The sequence below is a fragment of the Lutra lutra genome, chromosome 7 (assembly GCF_902655055.1).
Source record: "Lutra lutra chromosome 7, mLutLut1.2, whole genome shotgun sequence".
NCBI classification, from domain to species: Eukaryota; Metazoa; Chordata; class Mammalia; order Carnivora; family Mustelidae; genus Lutra; species Lutra lutra.
This window is the reverse complement of record NC_062284.1, coordinates 62,641,714-62,661,112: the sequence shown is the minus strand read 5'-3', so window position 1 is coordinate 62,661,112 and position 19,399 is coordinate 62,641,714. Positions and strand designations below refer to the sequence as shown.

The window sequence follows — 19,399 nt, the reverse complement described above, 5'->3', positions numbered from 1 at the left end:
CTCTTGTCTTGCCTGGCATATAGGATTCTCTGCTTAACAGTTTATTGAACACACCCGGGCTAGATGTCCACCTAAGATTTCTTCTCACTGAGTTGTGTAGTGGCCTCTATAAAGTACCTCATTGTCTTCATTTGAATAAACTGTTATTCTCATTGTTTTTACTGAGACTTTAGCTCTACAAAAGGAACCTCAGCCAAGGTCCTGGTGTATTATTTCGCTTCATCCTTTGGCTCAAACACAAATCTACTATTATTCTCCATTGATTTATGAGACATCTTGGGTTGTATGGAATGTTCCCTTACCAGGTTGTGGGTTAATATATGGCCAGCACATAGAAAAATGCCTGGCGCTTGGTTAGCTTTACATAAATGTTAGCTATTATATTTAGTCTGATACTATTTTAATCTCAGCCTCTTGGACTCCAGAGGTCTTGCTGGGTCTCATTCACAAAGTGTTTCTGGTCATCCCCTAAAATTCAGTTCACCATCATTTCCATCACTTTTTTTTTTTTTTTTTTTACATTATTTCCTTTCTTTGTTCCTTGGAGGGTTTAGGGTTAAATTAATCATATTCCTCATTTCATAATATTTATCATAACAGATCTGCTTCATGTCCCTTTTTATTTTATTTTATTTATTTATTTTTTAAAATGTTTCCAGAATCTGATCACTGCTCACCATCTTCCTTGCCACCATCCTGGTACAAACCAACAACCCATCTCATTTCAACTATTGCTTCATGCCCCTTTTTAAAAAACTAACTAATTGGGGCACCTGAGTGGTTCAGTGGGTTAAAGCCTCTGCCTTCAGCTCAGGTCATGATCCCAGGGTCCTGGGATCAAGCCCCGCATTGGGCTCTGCTCAGCAGGGAGCCTGCTTCCCTTTCTCTCTCTCTGCCTGCCTCTCTGCCTTCTTGTGATCTCTATCAAATAAATAAATAAAAATAAATAAAAATAAATTTAAAAATGTGTGTGAGGAGGGAGAGGGACAGAGGGAGAGAGAGAGAGAATCTTAAGCAGGATCTACGCTCAGTGTAGAGCTTGACTGGGGCTTGATCTCACAACTCTGAGATCATGACCTACATTGAAATCAAGAGTCGGACTCTTACTGAACTGAGCCCCCAGGTACTCCTATAATAGATATTTTTTAGAGCAGCTTTGGGATTCATTGCCATTGCAGATAATGAAGAACAGTTCTAATATGACCTTGTGAAGGTATAGCTGAAAAATCAAGACAATATAACCTTCTGGGCTTAAGGAACAATTAAAGGCATAGGAGGGGAAGGTACTTTTCCCATATGGAAGATTTATGTGTCCAGGGAAAAATTAAAAGATGCTAAATATCATCATATTTAGATGCAGTCCCTTCAATTCTATTAGCTGAAGCTTTGGCTATATTCTTCAGTATAAACCATGGAAGGGTGGCAGCAAAGCTGACCAAACAATTTCAACAAATTGAACTGGAACTTAATGCTGATTTCTCTTTTATTTTTTTTTAACATATTTTTTTTTTAAGATTTTATTTATTCGACAGAGAGAGATTACAAGTAGAGAGGCAGGCAGAGAGAGAGGGAGGGAAGCAGGCTCCCTGCCGAGCAGAGAGCCCAATGCGGGACTCGATTCCAGGACCCTGAGATCATGACCTGAGCCGAAGGCAGCGGCTTAACCCACTGAGCCACCCAGGTGCCCTCTCTTTTATTTTTTTTAAAGATTTTATTTACTTATCACAGTAGATCACAAGAGATCACAAGCAGGCAGAGAGAGAGGGGAAAGCAGGCTCTACGCTGAGCAGAGAGCCCAATGTGGGGCTCAATCCCAGGACAGAGATCGTGACCTGAGCCAAAGGCAGAGGCTTAACCCACTGAGCTACCCAGGTGCCCCACTGATGTCTCTTTTATTTTTTTATTTATTTTTTTTTTCTGTTGTTTCAAATTTTATTTTTATAAACATATATTTTTATCCCCAGGGGTACAGGTCTGCGAATCGCCAGGTTTACACACTTCACAGCACTCACCATAGCACATACCCTCCCCAATATCCATAACCCCACCCCCCCTCTCCAAACCCCCCTCCCCCCATCAACCCTCAGTTTGTTTTGTGAGATTAAGAGTCACTTATGGTTTGTCTCCCTCCCAATCCCATCTTGTTCTGATGTCTCTTTTAAATGAGAGTCACATTTCCACATGAGGAGGTAATAGGGGAGCAGGGGACGGAAAAGAACTTGTGAGAAGCTTCATGGCCAGTCCTGAAACAGACTCCATGTTCTTTTTTTTTTTTTTTTAAGATTTTACTTATTTATTTGACAAAGATCACAAGTAGGCAGAGAGGCAAACAGAGAGAGAGAGAGAGAGAGAGGAGGAAGCAGGCTCTCTGCCGAGCAGAGAGCCCGATTCGGGGCTCGATCCCAGGACCCTGAGATCATGAACTGAGCTGAAGGCAGAGGCTTTAACCCACTGAGCCACCCAGGCGCCCCCAGCCTCCATGTTCTGATACACCATTGGGATGTACCAGTCAAAAAATGAGCCACACTCCTTGAGGACAGGGATGTCTTTCATTTCTGTGTATGCAACTAACCCATTGCCTGGTTAATCTCAGGGGCCTGACACGTATCACTGAATAAGTTCTGAATGGCTGAATGAAGAGACATAGTAATTCATGCTGGCAGTGTGGTGTGATGTATCCCTTGGGAAATCTGCAACCTTCTCCCTATTCTGATATCATGCCCACCTTTGTCTAAGCATCACTGTGTGTACGTGCAAGCATGTGCACACACACAAAAACACACACCTCCCTTTTACAAGGGACTCAGCTCCCACAAAATTATCACCGTAAGAGTCACCTGAGTCTCATGTCAAACTGTGAGTCACTAGGACTGACAGTCTGCAGAAATCTTTTCCACAGGTTAAAGACAACTCATGTCAGCATAAATTTAATGATATCTACTTTGTGCCCAGCATTATGCTGGAAACAAAGAAATGCAAGAAAAGTGTCCTCTATGAGTCCTACTCCAGGGGGATGTGTGATCTGGCTGACAAGATCGACAAATGCAGGAAATCCCAGAGAGCTCCATCCATTGATAAAATATGTAGCACAGGTGACTGGGATTAAGTGAGAGCATGGGAAGGGAGGTTAGTGTGGTATGAATTAGGCAGTGAAAACTCACAAAGAAAGATGCACTGAGAATGAGCTGTTGCCTGGATGCTTGGCGAAGTTGCAGCGGTGTGGCCTGTTGCTAGAAGCATGGGGATGCTTTGAGATCAGAGAAACATGGGCTTAAATCCTGCCCTGGCTCTCCTCTTTCTGCCATGTGACCTCAACCTCTCTAAGCTTCAGGTTTCTCCTCTTTAAAGTGGGGACAACTCCAGGATTGTGGAGATAGTTTAATGAGATCATGCCTGTGCAGTGCTCGGCACCGTGCCTGGCGTTGTAATGGTGGTGACGCCTTCAGCTGGCAAGGAAGACAAGCACAGCTGGGGATGTGTTTAGAAGCAACGATGTCCCTACACTGTTGGTGGGAGTGCAAGCTGGTGCAGCCACTCTGGAAAACAGCATGGAGGTTCCTCAGAAAGTTGAAAATAGAGCTACCCTACGACCCAGCAATTGCAGTACTGGGTATTTACCCCAAAGATACAAATGTAGTGATCTAAAGGGGCACGTGCACCTGAATATTTATAGCAGCAATGCCACAATAGCCAAACTATGGAAAGAGCCTAGATGGCCATCAACAGATGAATGGATAAAGAAAATGTGTTATATATATACGATGGAAAACTATGCAGCCATTCAAAAAACCATTATCTTGCCATTTGCAACGACGTGTTTGGAATTAGAGGGTATTATGCTAAGCGAAAGTCAATCAGAGAAAGACAATTATCATATGATCTCACTGATATGAGGAATTTGAGAAACAAGACAGAGGATCATAGGGGAAGGGAAGGGAAAAATGAAATAAGATGAAACTGGAGAGGGAGAGAAACCGTAAGAGACTCTTAATGTCAGGAAACAAACTGAGGGTTGCTGGAGGGGAGGGGGTGAGAGGGATAGGGTGGCTGGGTGATGGACATTGGGAATGGTATGTGATATGGGGAGTCCTGTGAATTGTGTAAGACTGATTAATCACAGACTTGTACCCCTGAAACAAGTAATACATTGTATGTTAGTAAGTTATCAATGAAAAAAAAAAAAAAAAAAGAAGCAGCGAGGTCTCCATACAGGCCCAAGATTCAAATTCAGAAGTTGTGGGCACACAGGGAGAGACAAGTCCATGACAGAGGATGAGCTCTTTGTGGGAGGACAGAGCAGGCAGGACAAAGGGAGCAAAAACCCAGGAAAAATATGTGTGTACAACCTCATGCAGTTTGTACAACCTCATGCAGTTCTGGGTGCTGTTAGCTCCTTTAGTGTGATGTGGAAGCTAAGGGAGGCCTCACTCCCCTCACTCACTCACTCCTCACCCTAAACATTGTTTAGAATGTTAACAACCATTCTTGCCCCACGTGGCCTCACTGGGACAGGCTGTTGTCCCCCATCCCAGGCCTCTCATAAGCCAGGGGAACAGATGAGGGCAAATCCATCACCACTCCAAAGCTTACAGTCAAGCTTACTCAAAGCATGGTGCACAGTCATTATGATAGCGCTGTGATAGTCAGAAGAAAGGGGAAGAGAGTCCTGGGACACTCATTCACCAGTCTAGCAACAATGCACTAAATCAAAACAGGTCTGGCTCTGTGTTGTTAATGGCTGTATAATGGTAAAGATGGATATTACACAAACTCTGCCCTTAGGAGGGCCTACTTGCAAACAAATCATTACAAGCCATGTGCTATGTCTATTAGAGAACTTCAGAATGCTGTGAGAATAATGACCTGTGTTCAGGTGGGAAAGGTCAGTCTGGCCTTGTTGAGCAGGAGTTGACATCACCATCAACATTCCAACTGGCTGTTTGTGATCAGTCAGGGTGAATTTCAGAGGCTTGCTTCCTGCTCTCCCTGCCCACTCTCCTTGGTGCCTTCTCTGAGTATCCTTTTACCCACCCTCCTGACTGTAATCTTAGCAGAAATGTGTTCTGTGCAATGGTCCTGAGTCGCCTGATGCTCTCACCTTCCTCCTGTCTCATGTTCCTTTAGTGGCAGCTTTTCCAAACTTCTCCCTCCCCTAGGAGGCTGTCCTTTGTTACCTTCACTCACAATTCACTTATCAGCTCTGCTCCCTCCCTGTCCTCATTCCTTGGCCCTGCACAGACCTGCCACTCCAAGAGAACGCCAGGTTCCCCTTTGGGCTTCTCTCCTCACTGTTCCAAGGTGTATCCAGAGATGTGTCCCCACCCTGACTTGGAGAGGCTTTGTGCCAATATTTGATCACATAGGAAAATGCTTGATATGTTTAATAAGGTGAAAATACTAGAGCACTGAACTGTGTGCATAATACTGGGAGGCGGGCTCAGAATTGAGCATGAGCTCAGCAGTGTAATCAGGATTTGTGAGTGACAGGTCTGTAACTGCCAGCTGTGTGACTTTGGTCGAGGTTGCTAACTTTTCTTAGCCTCTGAGTCTTAATCTTTTTTTTTTTTTTAAGATTTTATTTATTTATTTCACCCAGACAGAGATCACAAGCAGGCAGAGAAGCAGGCAGAGAGAGAGAGAGGAGGAAGCAGGCTCCCTGCGAGCAGAGAGCCCGATGTGGGGCTCGATCCCAGGACCCTGAGATCATGAACTGAGCTGAAGGCAGAGGCTTTAACCCACTGAGCCAGGCGCCCCCTGAGTCTTAATCTTTAACATGAGGATAATAATAGCAGCTTCTGTGTAGAGTTGTCCTGAGGGTAACTTAGCAACATGCCCGGCACGTGTGATTATTATTGAATTATTATTATTATTACTATGTTACTACTACTACTACTATTATTATTATTGAATGGGGTGGACCGCCAATGCTGGACTTGAAGGGAGAGGGCCCCCAGAACATTGGTGGTAGAATATCGCTGCACTTAAAGAGTACCGAAGAGGGGAAATATGGGGACAAAGCAAAAGAAGTTGGCTGGCAAAGGGAAGAGATGTCTCCTCATGAATAAAAACAAGGTTGTACCTCCTTCCTAGAATTTCTCTATTGGGTACAAATTCTCACTTTTCTAAGCATTCGTTACACAGTTTCCTTCCTTTTCTGCCTTCCTTTGTGAGGCTTTCCTTGATAAGCTTCCAAGACACCCATGGAAAAGGGGGAATCCAAACCACAGACCTCTTTTCTAAGAATTTGATGGTCTGAGTCAAAATCCTAGCTATTTGGCTTGAAGATGGAGATTCAAGGCCAAGAGGGAAGTGAGACCGAGTCAGGCCACTGAGTCTTGCCAAAGGAGGTGTGCCTGTCCCCTCCTGCTTGCAGGCAGGAGAACTCACGACTTGCTTGGCCTTGGCAGTGCTTGTCTGAGCAACCAGAAGCTTAAACTTTGCCCAGAGTCTCTTCAATGAGCCCCAGAGAGGAGCTCAAGAAGGTGGGAAGAGAGGTTGGCAATATCACCAACCCATTGCCCCAACAGCTCCTGACAGGTCCTGGGAGTGCCAAATGAGTGGCTTTCCTGGGCCCAAAGAATCCATAGGACTCCTGAATCCACAGCCCACAGAAGATTTTTACTTTCTCTTTCTGCAGTAATGAGGTGCCTGGGGATCCCTACCCGTGTGATCACCAACTTTGACTCTGGCCACGACACAGATGGAAACCTGATCATAGATGAGTATTATGACAGCACGGGCAGGATCTTGGAGAATAAGAAGAAAGACAGTGTCTGGTAAGAAACAACCTCCCCATCTCTTTCTGGGGCAAACCCCTCTAGGAGAGAGTGGGGCAGGACTGCACCCATGAGCCCGCTGCCCTCTCACGGCCCCTCCACATTCACCAGTCCCAGGGCTCTGTATCCCCAACTTGAAGGCTGAGCCGCAGCTGAACACAAAACCGATTCTGCGTTTAGAATCTTCACATCACAAGAGTTTTCTGCCCTGGGTGACATTTCCCTCTGTCATCTCTTTCCTTTGATATCAGCCTACAACCTCACCTCCAGATGCACTGTGACTGCCCCCGGGAGTCAGCAGCACATACAGGAAAGGGCCATGAGGATCTTTTGAAGGGAGTGAGAGAGAGATTTTAACCTCAGTTAGTTCGGGATGTCTTCGCTCTCTGTTCCCAGAAGAAAACTCTTTTCTGAGCAAGCTGAGGCTCACACGAGGAAGAGCTGCCACCGCTCACCCATGGAGGTCTGATGGCCTCGGGTGCACTAAATCTGTCTTTCTGTTTAGCAGTCCATTTGCCCGCTGCCCCTTGTCTTGCTCTGGAAAGAACACAAGCACTACAAACTCTCCCTTAGCGTCATTTGACATTGACTCCTCCGGCTTTTCCTTTAGGAATTTTCACGTGTGGAACGAGTGCTGGATGGCCCGAAAGGATCTCCCTCCTGGATATGGAGGCTGGCAGGTGCTGGATGCCACACCTCAGGAGACCAGCAACGGTGAGGCTGTTCAGAAGGCGGAACCCACTCCCACAAAATCCACCCTTGCCCCTGCCTGACCCTGCGGCAACCAACCAACCACCGTGGCTCTTCTGTTCTCCTCAGGCCTCTACTGCTGCGGCCCTGCCTCCGTCAGAGCCATCAAAGAGGGAGAGGTGGAGCTGAACTATGACACAGCGTTTGCCTTTTCCATGGTGAATGCTGACTGCATGTCCTGGCTTGTCTACGGAGGGAAGGAACAGAAGATTCACCGGGACACGAATACTGTTGGCAATTTTATCAGCACCAAGAGCATTCAAAGTGATGAGCGAGACGACATCACGGAGAACTACAAATACATAGAAGGTACGACGGAGCCAGTCCCCGCCAGAGACCAAGTCCTGGGGACATCTTCTCTAGGGAACCTCCCAGCAGCTGGGGAACCAGACGGAATCTGAAGGACAGAACCTGGGTCCACTGTCTCTTCAGTTTTAGGATGCCAACTGAGATGTTCCCACTGCCTCACTTCCTTGTGCCCACCGCCACACCACCCCCCCATATCCCCACAGGCCAATGAGCATTCTCCACAAGATGTTCACACTGACTGTAGGGCCACTGACAGGCATCCCACCAATAGCCTTCCTGAAAAGTTAGCCTCTGTCTCAAGATGCGAGGGGATTTAGTAAACACTATCCTATTGTTAATTTAATGAATTTCATTTAACATATTGCCTAATTAACTTTGTCTTATTGAGTATTTGGAGGACAATCCAGACCGCCAACCAGCACGAAGGCTAACATAAGGCCAAATGTTTACTCTGGACACCTACCTCCTGCAGAGGTCGGATCTGAGATGTGGGAGACCTGACAGGGGCTTCTTACTCAAGTCAGCAGGTGCTAATAGGCACCTAAAGTAGTCAGGCGTGAACTTATTCTCAAGATCTGAGAAACACCAACCACTAGGTTCAACCACCAGGGAGCCAAGCAATAATATAGTCTTTGAGGACCAGAAGCTGAGTGAGGAGCAAGAGTGAATCAGGAAAATGGGGGAGTAGTGGGTAGATGAGCAGTGGCTGGGAGTGCTGGCAAGTAGAATTAATCTGTGGTTTGTCTAAGTGGGCCTTTGGGACCCACAGAGAAGCTCCAGCATCTGAGCCGAAGAAGTAGTTTTACACAGCAAGAGGCAAGCGCTGAACACAGCCCAACTGGCTATTTGCCATCCCCTTCACCTCCATCCACTCGGGGGTTATCTTGGTTGGGGGGCCCAGAACAAGTCCTGAGGCAAGGATTCAAGTACAAGTGGTTGATCTGTGAGGCCATCCAGCAAATACTGGCAGGAAGGAGAGTGAGCAAGTGAGACAGGGGAGGAGAGAAAGCCAACACAGGGTGCCTCCTTAAGCTGGGTGGGCTTGGGCAGCATTTGCTAGAGGTCCACGGGGCTCCACTGTATTCTTGGGGGTTTGCAGCTATATTCCTGTGGGCCTGAGGGTGCTGCTCGGTTGGGCAGTATTTGATCTCCTCCCACTCGGCCTGATGGCATCTGGGGGAAGAGCAGACCACAGGTGAGCTAAATCTAATTCACATCACTCTTGCTGAAGTAGATGCCTTGAGATCCTCTTTTGACTGGAATTAGGCTTAGAAAGTGCCTCTGCCTGGGGAGGATGTGGGGAAGCACTGAAGGGGTGGGACAGACACTGGGGTCAGTGAGTGCTACGTGGATACAGCTGCTAGGATTATTAGGGAAGCTCCAGTGAGTATTCCTGCATATCCTGGCCACAGTACCACCGAGGACTGAAGCCAGGACTCTCTGGGAATTCAGCTTGCTTGAATTTTACTTTACTTTATTTTCTCTTCTCTTCTTTCCTTCCTTTCTTCCTTCTTTCTTTTCTTTTCTTCTTTCTTTTCTCTCTCTCTTTCTTTCTTTTTGTCTTCCTCATTTGTGGGCCTTTATCTTTCCTATGGGGAAGTCAGAATAGAGTCTAATGACCATGAGCACAGATTTTTGTGTTGGGCAGATTTGGTTTCCACCTGGATGCTGCCCCTTCCATGTTGTGGGACTTGGACAAGTGACGGGACCTCTCTGAACCCCATTTTACTCAACTGTATATAGATTATATTGTTGTTGGTGGTGAGGATGTGTAGAAAGGGGAATCCTTGTGCACTGTTGTTAGGAATGCAAGGTGGTGCAGCCACTGTGGAAAACAGTATGGAGGTTCCTCAAAAAATTAAATATAGAGCTACCATTTGACCCAGCAATTGCACATTTGAGTATTTGTCTGAAGAAAACTAAAACACTAACTTTAACTTGAAAAAATACGTGCACCCCCATATTCACTGCGGCATTATTCATAATAGCTAAGCTATGGAAATAGCCCAAGTGTCCACTGAGGGATGAATGGATAAACAAAATGTGATATATATATATATATATATATATACACATATATATACACATATATATATACATATATATACACACACACATACATAATTACATACATACACATACATGATGGAATATTTTTTTCAATCACAAAACAACAGTGAAATCTTGCCGTTTACGACAATATGGATGGACCTTGAGGGCATTATGCTAAGTGAAATAAGACAAAGACAAATACTGTATGATTTCCTCTCTTATATGTGGAATCTAAAAAAAAAGAAAAGAAAAGAAACCAAGTTCATAGATACAGAATACAGATTGGTGGTTACCAGAGGCGGGGGTGGGAAGGGAGAAATGGGTAAAGTAGGTAAATAAACAAATAAGTAAAACAGTGCTAGTGACTTAAAGAAAAATAGTTCTAGGCCTTTCATGGCACCAAAGTGAAGGTCCAGAAGGCCTTCCCTTTCTCCAGTGGGGAGCATTGGGTTCCCTGATCAGTGGGGAGCCTGCTTCTCCCTATGCCCCTCCCCCCACAGTGTGTTCTCTCTCTCAAGAAAATAAATAAAATCTTAAAAAAAGAAAAGAAAAGAAAAAGAAAAGAAAGCACCTGATGAATAGTAGGGAATGTCTGTTGTTGGAAATGAGGGTTTTAACAGCTCTGCAGTGTTTGGCCAAGGCTTACCTCCCTGAGGAGGACAGCTGATACTGTCTCTGCCTTCCAGGTTCTCCCCAGGAGAGGCAGGTGTTCCTGAAGGCTCTTCAGAAGCTGAAGGCTGGAAGGTCTGAAGACCCCCACCAAGCAGATTCACAATATTCCACACCTGAGCCACGGAGTGGGGACGGCCTTCGGGGCCTGCATACACCTTCCCTTCGGCCTAGTGATGTTGTCCAGGTCTCCTTGAAATTCCAGCTGCTTGACCCTCCCCACATGGGCCAGGACATATGCTTTGTCCTGCTGGCCCTCAACATGTCACTCCAGTTCAAGGACCTCAAAGTGAACCTGAGTGCCCAGTCCCTGCTGCATGATGGCAGCCCCCTACCACCCTTCTGGCAGGACACAGCCTTCATCACACTCTCTCCTGAAGAAGGTATGGGCTCTGGGTCTGGGCATGGGGACAGTCTGGGTACACAGAGTGGGCTATGGAAATGCCAGTGGAGATAAGCCAGATGACACAGTTCTGGGGACAGACCTCTGTGACACCAGCCTTAATTTTCCCTTTGGTGCAGATTCCTTCCACCCCCTTCCCTCTTTTCTCTTGCTCCTCCTTCCTTCCCTTTACTACTTCAAGGAAGAGAGCCTGGTTTAGTAGGGGAAGCCTGAGCTTTGGAGGCATATAGAACTTGGTTAGAACCTCAGCTCCTCCATTTACCAGGAGAATGACCCTGCGGAAACCATTTTGCCTCTCTTAACCTCAACCTCTCCACCTGAAAACCTAGAACCTGCTTCACTAGGGCTTAGTACATGTTGGTCCCCTCTTCCCCAAAGAAGGATCCCCCAGATCCAACCCAGGCCTAGTTGATTTTCCCAGCTACTTTCACCTCATCTTTTTGTTTTCTCCCTAGCAAAGACCCACTCCTGTAGAATTCCATATTCCCAGTATAGCCAGTACCTGTCAACAGACAAGCTGATCCGCATCAGTGCCCTGGGCGAAGAGAAGAGCGGTCCAGAAAAGATCCTGGTGGACAAGATCATCACCTTAGCCTATCCAGGCATCATAATTAATGTAAGTGGCCTGGGGGCTCCTGGCGATCTGTACTCCTGGGGAGTGTAGCCCTCTGAGAGTCTGTTCAGGAAAGCAGCCCCTCTTTTCCACTGCCTCTCCTGATGTCCCCAAATACCTCCCTCTTGGAAACATGAGATTCATCTGAAAACACTGGACAAGGTGTCCATCCTTTTGCACCGCCCAATTTCTTACGGGTGGACCTTGAGCACATGCCATGGAGAGGACGGGAAGAGATCCTTCTCTTGTGCCACCTCCCACTGCTGGCCTTCCCCAGGGTCAACATGAGGAACTATGGGCTCAAATGGGAAGAACCTGAGTGGGGAGAAAAGCACTGCCTGAGGTCAGCTCAGGTTTGATTTGCCATTTCTTGGCTGTGCATTCTTGGACAAGTCCCTGGGCCTCTGCTTCTTAAACTATCAGATGAGAAGGTTAGACTAGCTGGCTTCTGAGGACACTGCCTACTGTGACATTCTGTGATTCTCTGAGTGGCAAGACTTCATGGGTCTGCGTCTCTTCAGTGCTGCCTCCCTGAGGCCAAGCAGCCTCCTAGATCCTGCCAAGCGAGCCTGTGGTGCCCCCTGGTAGGGCACATCTGGCAAATCAAGCCACTGGAGTCTTATTCTAGGGAGTGTTTCCAAAAGGGCTTCCGGGTTTCCTGAGACTATTTCCATCTCTCTACAGCCTTGAATGTTCCATTGCTCTTCACTCACACACTGGGGTGAAAAGAAATGAGCCCGTTATGTCATGAGGGAGAAAAGGGATGGAGCAGAGTTGCAGTAAGAAAGTGCCAAAGAAGATTCTATCCACTCAAATTATGCATGAGAATCTTGGATGAGATCTTTGGAGCAGAGGAAACATCACTAGAGATTCCAATTTACCTGATTTTTCCATATGCTGGGTTGAGGGATATAAAATACTTCATACAAACATCTATGGATGGATAAATGAAGCACAGTTTTACTTAACAATATCTCGTGTGGTATACATTGATATTTTCTTCTATTTCATTTTTTAAAAAACATTAATGACAACCCATCAAATTGGCTTTAAGCCATAGCTGAAAAAACATGGGCCACAGAAGTCCATCTCTTCAGGAAACAGATCTGAAGAGCAAGGCCCTCTGTAAATGTTTGTTGAATTAGGGAATGAGATTAATCTTCTGCTCCCTTCTTCTCCTCTGGATCTCCCTGTTTAGGTTTTAGGAGCTGCCGTTGTAAACCAGCCACTCTCCATCCAGGTGCTGTTTTCAAACCCCCTCTCAGAGCACGTGGAAGACTGTGTGCTTACTATGGAAGGAAGCGGGCTCTTCAAGAAACAGCAGAGAGTCCTGTGAGTGCTGGCTGTACGTGGCCTTTGCCCCCATCTTATCTTGGGGTTCTCACTAGCCTTCTTTCTGGTGACAGGCACTGGGGCCAGTCTCTGAAAACTCCAGGAAAGGAAAACCGTGGTTGCTGAGTGGAAAAGAGCTCTGGAGTTCTCACAATGCCTATGGTCTTCTAACATTCTCTTTTCTCTGCTATAGCATTGGAGTCCTCAAACCTCAGCACAGGGCCAGCATCACTCTGAAGACTGTCCCCTTCAAGAGTGGCCAAAGGCAGATCCAAGCAAATTTGAGGAGCAACAAGTTTAAGGACATCAAGGGTTACAAGAATGTTTATGTAGATTTGATGTTATAAATTCTAGAACAGTAAGCCGGATGCATGGATTTTGAGCAAGTTCAAATGCAAGCTGTGCCACTCCCTACCACAACAGAGGCTTTACAAGGCTCCAAAGGAAGCAGCAGAGGAGAGATGGATAATCCCCTGAGCCATTTGCACAGCTCCCCAGGACTCTGATCAGAGTGCAGGGACTCTATGGTGTCCAATCCAGAAGTGTGAGATAGCACAGAGGTCTGAGGACACTGGCTGGACTTGGTCATGACTTACTGCCCACCCCCCTCCAAATTGGCTGAGAAGCTCACTGTCATTTTGTCACTGCAGTGGCTAGTTCCCTAGTCCCAATAAACTTCAGTCTTTGTTCTCACCCCCTTTGCACCCATGTAGTCATCACTTGCCCTGCAGCAGCCCCCACCTGGATGCTGGGAGTGTCCTACTGTTGCAATGCCCGAGTCCATTCCAGGGTAAATCACTGGGTGCCCAGTATATGCCAGGCACTGTCTGAGTGTAGCGGAGAAGACAGTAAACAAAGCAAAGGCTCTGTCCCCATGGAGCTTACATTCTATTGATGGTGGAGGGGGGATACAGACAATCAATATGTCAACAGGTAAGGTATCTACAGATGATGTGTCAGTCATGATCTGGATGGGGAAACCAAAAGCCCTCTAAGAGTTTCTACATACCACCTACTCTCTTCATATCTTGGGGGGAGAAAGCCTATGAGATCTCTCACTTGGCCTTCCTTTGAATCCCTTTCCATATCACATCCAAGATGTCCCCCAATCTTAACAGTTCCAGCCTCTTGGCTCAAAGTCTGCCAGGACCTCGTGGTGCTGGGTGGACCTGGAATGACCATGGTTCCAGAGAAAAAGCTGGCTGACCAATGCAGTGAAGCAGATTTTTTGGTAGGAAATGAAGTACTCTCAGAACTTTGTATTGGCTGTAGCTGTGTACATGCTCCTTCTGAACACAAAGCAACTCCAATCATTACCTCATCCCAGAAGCACTGCTTTCTCAGGGCAAGCGCCAAGTTCTCGATGGGGAAAGCATGAAGCGTCTGCCCTCCAGGGACTAGCTCCAGGACTGAAACAGTTATGTTGGGCATATATTAAATGCACACACATGAAATAAATACTTCAATCATATATAAACAAAAGAGTAAGTGTAATTGATCAGAGGGAGAGAAGAGGGTGTGGTGAAAATTCCTTAGCGGGTTGAGGTCTTCTTTAAGAGTAAGCTGAGAACCAGGAGAACCTGGACAGCAGGGATTGGGAAGTAATATATAACTATTTCATTCTGTAACTGTTGCCTAACAATTGTGAAAAATTATTTCAGGAAAACATTGTGGATGGGAACATCTTACAGAGACAGGGGGCTCTGAAGTACTTGGAACATTTCAACTACTACACCCTCAGACTCTTTTATGAATCTTGATTTTAACACTACATTCATCATTCATTAACTCTTTCACTTGGCAAATATTTAGAGTTTCTACTAGGGGCCAGGCCCTGAACTAGGCACTGAGGACAAAAGAAGGACCAGGGCCTGCTCTCAAGGAGCTCAAGTCTAAGCATGTGGAGGATGAAAAATGAACAGGAGGTTATAAGACAGAGTGATGAGAACTACTGTTGGAGTGAGTGTAGGGTGTTGTGGGAGCATGAGGAGGTACAGCTTGTCTAATCTTGGGACTGTGAATCAAGGAAGGATTCCTGGAGGGAGTGGCATTTAAGCTAAAAGACCAGGAGCTAGCCAAATAGACTCAGGGTCAAAGGGGAGGGGACGGAGTAAAGCAGTCAGGAATTGCAATCAGTCAGATAGCTAGAGATCAGAGCTGGAAGAGTTAAGAAGCAGGAAAAAATAAGGCTAGAGACAAGAGATGAAAAGTTTCAGGCAGGCAGTCTATTTAGACAGTGATCACCTGCAGGTATCTGTTTCCTGTAAGTCTTGGATCACAGTCATGCCTGCAGTGTCAGTGCTTAGAGTAGATTCTGTTTTGCAGAGCTGAGCAGACTTCATGTGATTTGAGAAGCATGTTAAGGACAAATAGTTCTCTACCCTAGTCTGTCATAGGAGCTTGCAATTCCAACCAGAGTCATTCCTCTGAGTTAATAAAGCCTCCCCTCAATGTCAAGGTTGTCTTTCAACTTTTCGTTTAACATTTATTGAGAATCTATGTGTTGAATATTCTAGGCCCAAGTAATAGAGCAGTAAACAAAGCAAACAAGGCAAAGGATTTGAATAGATATTTCTCCAAAGATGATAGACAAATAGCCACAAAGCAGACAAGAAGATGCTCAATATCACTAATCATGAGAAAATTCCAAGTCAAAACTACACTGAAACACTAAAGGTAAATGCCACACAATTCTGTCATTCCACTGCTGGAATTAAACTAAACAAAAACATAAGTTCAGAAAGATCTATGCACCCTTATGTTTATTGCAGCATTAGTTACGATAGCCAAGATATGGAAGTCACGCAAGGGTCCATCCATAGGTGAATGGATAAAGAAGATGTCACACACACACACACACACACACACACACACACACACACACGCACACAGGAATATTATTCAGCCAAAAAAAAAAAAACAAAACCAGTGAGATGTTCCCACTTGTGACAACATGGATGGACCTAGAAAGGATTATGCCAAGTGAAGTAGGTCAGATAGAGAAAGACATTCCCACATGATCTCACTTACATGCAGAATCTAAGAAAAAATAGACAAAACAGACAGACTCATAAATAGAGAGAACAAACGGATGGCTGGCAGAGGGTGAGAGAGTGGAGAAATGGGTAAAATGGGTGAAGGGGAGTGGGAAATACATGCTTTCAGTTATGGAATGAATAAGTCATGGGAATAAAAGGTACAGCATAGGGAATACAGTCAATGGTACTGTAACAGCATTATATGGTGACGGAAGGTAGCTACACTTGTGGTGATCATAGCATAATGTAAAGACTTGTCCAATCCCAGGCGCCTGGATGGTTCAGTAGGTTAAGCATCTGCCTTCAGCTCAGATCATGATGCCAGGGTCCTGGGATTGAGTCCTACCATCTGGCTCCCTGCTCAGCAAGGAGCCTGCTTCTCCCTCTCCCTCTGCCTCCCCCTGCTTGTGCTCTCTCTCTCTCTTTCTCTCTGTCAAATAAATAAATGAAATCTTAAAAAAAAAAAAAAAGACTTGTCCATAAGTCAAGCAGAGATTGTCAATTATCATATGGTTTCACTTATTTGTGGAGCATAACAAATAACATGGAGGACATGGGGAGATGGAGAGGAGAAGGGAGTTGAGGGAAATTGGAAGGGGAGATGAACCATGAGAGACTATGGACTCTGAAAAACAATCTGATGGTTTTGAAGGGGCGGGGGGTGGGAGGTTGGGGGAACTAGGTGGTGGGTATTACAGAGGGCATGTATTGCATAGAGCACTGGGTGTGGTGCATAAACAATGAATTCTGTTACACTGAAAAGAAATTTAAAAAAAAAAGACTTGTCCAATCCCTATACTGTACTGAATGAATGTAACACTGTGTGTCAACTATACTTCAAAAAAAGTCCTATGCTGAGATATTACCTTACACCCATGAGGATGGCTATCTAAAAAAAAAAAAAAACAAATACAAAAACAAAAACAAAAAACAGAAAATAACAAGTATTGGTGGGAATGTGGAGAAGTTAGAACTCTTGTGTGTTGTTCGTAGGCTTGTAAAATGGTGCAACCACTCTGGAAAACAGTATGGCAGTACCTCAAAAAGTTTAAAATACAACTACCATATGACCCAGCAATTCCACTTCTGGGTATAGATCCAAAAGAACTGAAAGCAGCATTTCAAAGACATATTTGCCCACCATGTCCATAGCACTATTCACAAAAGCCAGGAGGTAGAAACAACCCGAAAGTCCATCGTTGAAAGAATGGATAATCAAAATTCAGTATATACGTACAATGGAATACGATGTAGCCTTAAAAGGAAGAGAATCCTGCCACATGCTACAACAGGGATGAACCTTGAGGACATGATGCTACATGAAATAAGCCAGCCATAAAGGGATAAATACTGTATGATTCCACTTCTATGAAGTATCTAAATTAGTCAAATTAATGATATAGAAAGTAGAATGACGGTTACCAAAGCCTGAGACCAGGGAGCAGGGTGAGGGGGTTGTAGCTGAATTAGTACAGAGTTTCAGTTCTGCAAGATTAAAAGATTCTCGATCGAGATATCTTTCACAACAATGTAAACATAGTTAACACTACTGAATTGTACACTTAAAAATGGTTAAGATGATAGGGGTGCCTGGGTGGCTCAGTCAGTTAAGTGTCCAACTCTTGATTTCAGCTCAGGCCATAATCTCAGGGTTGTGAGATTGAGCCCTACTTTGGGCTCCACATGTGTGAAATGTGCTTAAGATTTTCTCCCTCTCTCTCCCTCTGCCCCATACCCATGATCTGTTTGAGCACATGTTTTCTCTCCTTCTCTCTTTAAAAAAAATGGTTAAGATGGTAAGTTTCATGATATGTGTTTTCTACCACAGAATTTTTTCTATGCTGTTCCAACATTTATAACCTTATTAGATAAATAATAATGATAACAATAGCATCCATAACAATGTCAACAGGAATAAAAATCTCCATTGATTGAGTGCCTAAAAACAAACAAGTAAGACCGGGTTTCAGTCTTCTTAAGTGTTGGTCTATTTCCTATTACCTTTACTCTTGGGGAACAGTCCTCCAGTGATCCCAACTGAAAAGAGGCTTTAATGTTTATTGGGGCCCTTCATTCCTCACGGCTGTGGAACTCCAATTTTTATTCTCCAGTAATGTGAGATTGTCAGAAGATCTGCTCAGATTCTCAGGCTGTCATCTGCCAATTGTGAATCAGCAAATGTCCTAAAGGGAAAAGTGACACGCTGTTAGGCCCACCTTGCTCTGCTTCTCTTCTCCCTGAGATCTTGATCCCTCAAATCCGTGCTGCCCTGATGCTTTCAGGCAGAGCTTTGAAATATTTTATTCAGCTCTTCTGGTTACTGTCAACAAAGGTGATAGGATCAAGCTAGTCTGCTCTATCTAGAAGCAGAAATCCTTAAGAGATTTTTTTTTAAATTTTATTTATTTATTTGGCAGACAGAGATCACAAGTAGGCAGAGAGGCAGGCAGAGAGAGAGGGGGAAGCAGGCTCGATCCCAGGACCCTGGGACCATGACCTGAGCCGAAGGCAGAGGCTTTAATCCACTGAGCCACCCAGGCGCCCCTTGCTTATTCCATTTAACGATGTAGTTTGGAGATTGTTCCCTATCAGCTAACGCAGAGCTACTTCATTCTTTTTCACATTAGCAGAGTTTTCTATTGAACACACATCCTGTAATAGGTCTACCTAGTACCTTATTATGAATGTTTATGTAGTTTCTGGTATTTTGCTATTTTAACTAGCAGTACAATGGATATACTTGTATAAATTTCATTTTACATGTTTGATTATTTGCATTAGAATATCTAGAAGTGAAATGGCTAAGCCAAAAGCAGAGGGATTTAAGTTTTGGGTAAATATTACTTAATATTCCTTAGAAAGCTATACCAACTTAGGGGCACCTGGGTGGCTCAGTTGGTTAAGTGTCTACCTTTGTGTCAGGTCATGATTTCAGGGTCCTGGGAATCCCTGCTCGGCAGGGTGTCTGTTTCTCCCTCTCTCTCTGCCCCTCCACCCACTCATTCTCTCTCTCTCTCAAATAAATAAATAAAATCTTTAAAAAAAAAAAAAAAGGAAAGAAAGCTATGCCAAGTTACATTCTTACCAGTACTTTTAGAGAGTAACTCCCTAGCCATCACTAACTCAGAAAGTTGACAAACTACTCTATCTTTGCCAGTCTGATAGGTGAAAGAAATAATATCCCAGGGTAGTTTAATTTTGCATTTCTATTAAATGAGGCTAGACATGTTTTCATGTATTTAAGAGACACTTGAATTTTCTTTTCTGTCGTATCCTTCACCCTTTTCCCTATTGATTTGTTGTTCTTTACTTATTGATTTGCAGATACCATGTACATTAAGGAAAGTAAAAATTGTGTTATGAGTTCCAAACATTTCTCCAAATTTATTGTATATCTTCTAACTTTATGGAGTTTTCCAAGTAAAAAAATTTAAAGGAATAAAAATTATCTATTTTT

The 19,399-nt window shown here is 44.7% G+C and overlaps 2 protein-coding genes across 6 annotated transcripts in view; one reads left to right on the top strand and one right to left on the bottom strand.

The window, feature by feature from the left end:
• Positions 1 to 13,354, top strand: part of TGM5 (transglutaminase 5) — a 31,677-nt gene extending 18,323 nt beyond the window's left edge. The window contains exons 7-13 of the mRNA XM_047737249.1: positions 6,638 to 6,776; positions 7,387 to 7,490; positions 7,596 to 7,835; positions 10,574 to 10,939; positions 11,415 to 11,575; positions 12,771 to 12,904; positions 13,098 to 13,354. Of these exons, the coding sequence (XP_047593205.1) occupies positions 6,638 to 6,776; positions 7,387 to 7,490; positions 7,596 to 7,835; positions 10,574 to 10,939; positions 11,415 to 11,575; positions 12,771 to 12,904; positions 13,098 to 13,251 (1,298 nt within the window). The 3' untranslated portion in view covers positions 13,252 to 13,354. The remainder of the gene's footprint in view (positions 1 to 6,637; positions 6,777 to 7,386; positions 7,491 to 7,595; positions 7,836 to 10,573; positions 10,940 to 11,414; positions 11,576 to 12,770; positions 12,905 to 13,097) is intronic.
• The window catches only part of CCNDBP1 (cyclin D1 binding protein 1), a 78,743-nt gene that overhangs the window by 25,298 nt on the left and 34,046 nt on the right, over positions 1 to 19,399 (bottom strand). The window contains exon 12 of one of the 5 annotated variants that reach the window (XM_047737257.1): positions 14,442 to 14,484. The exons of 3 other annotated variants lie outside the window; for them this stretch is intronic. In XM_047737257.1, coding sequence (XP_047593213.1) covers positions 14,457 to 14,484 — 28 coding nt within the window. In that variant the 3' untranslated portion in view covers positions 14,442 to 14,456. Of the gene's footprint in view, positions 1 to 14,441; positions 14,485 to 18,003; positions 18,126 to 19,399 lie in introns of those variants that run through there. One more of the 5 variants, XM_047737255.1, reaches the window with a different exon arrangement.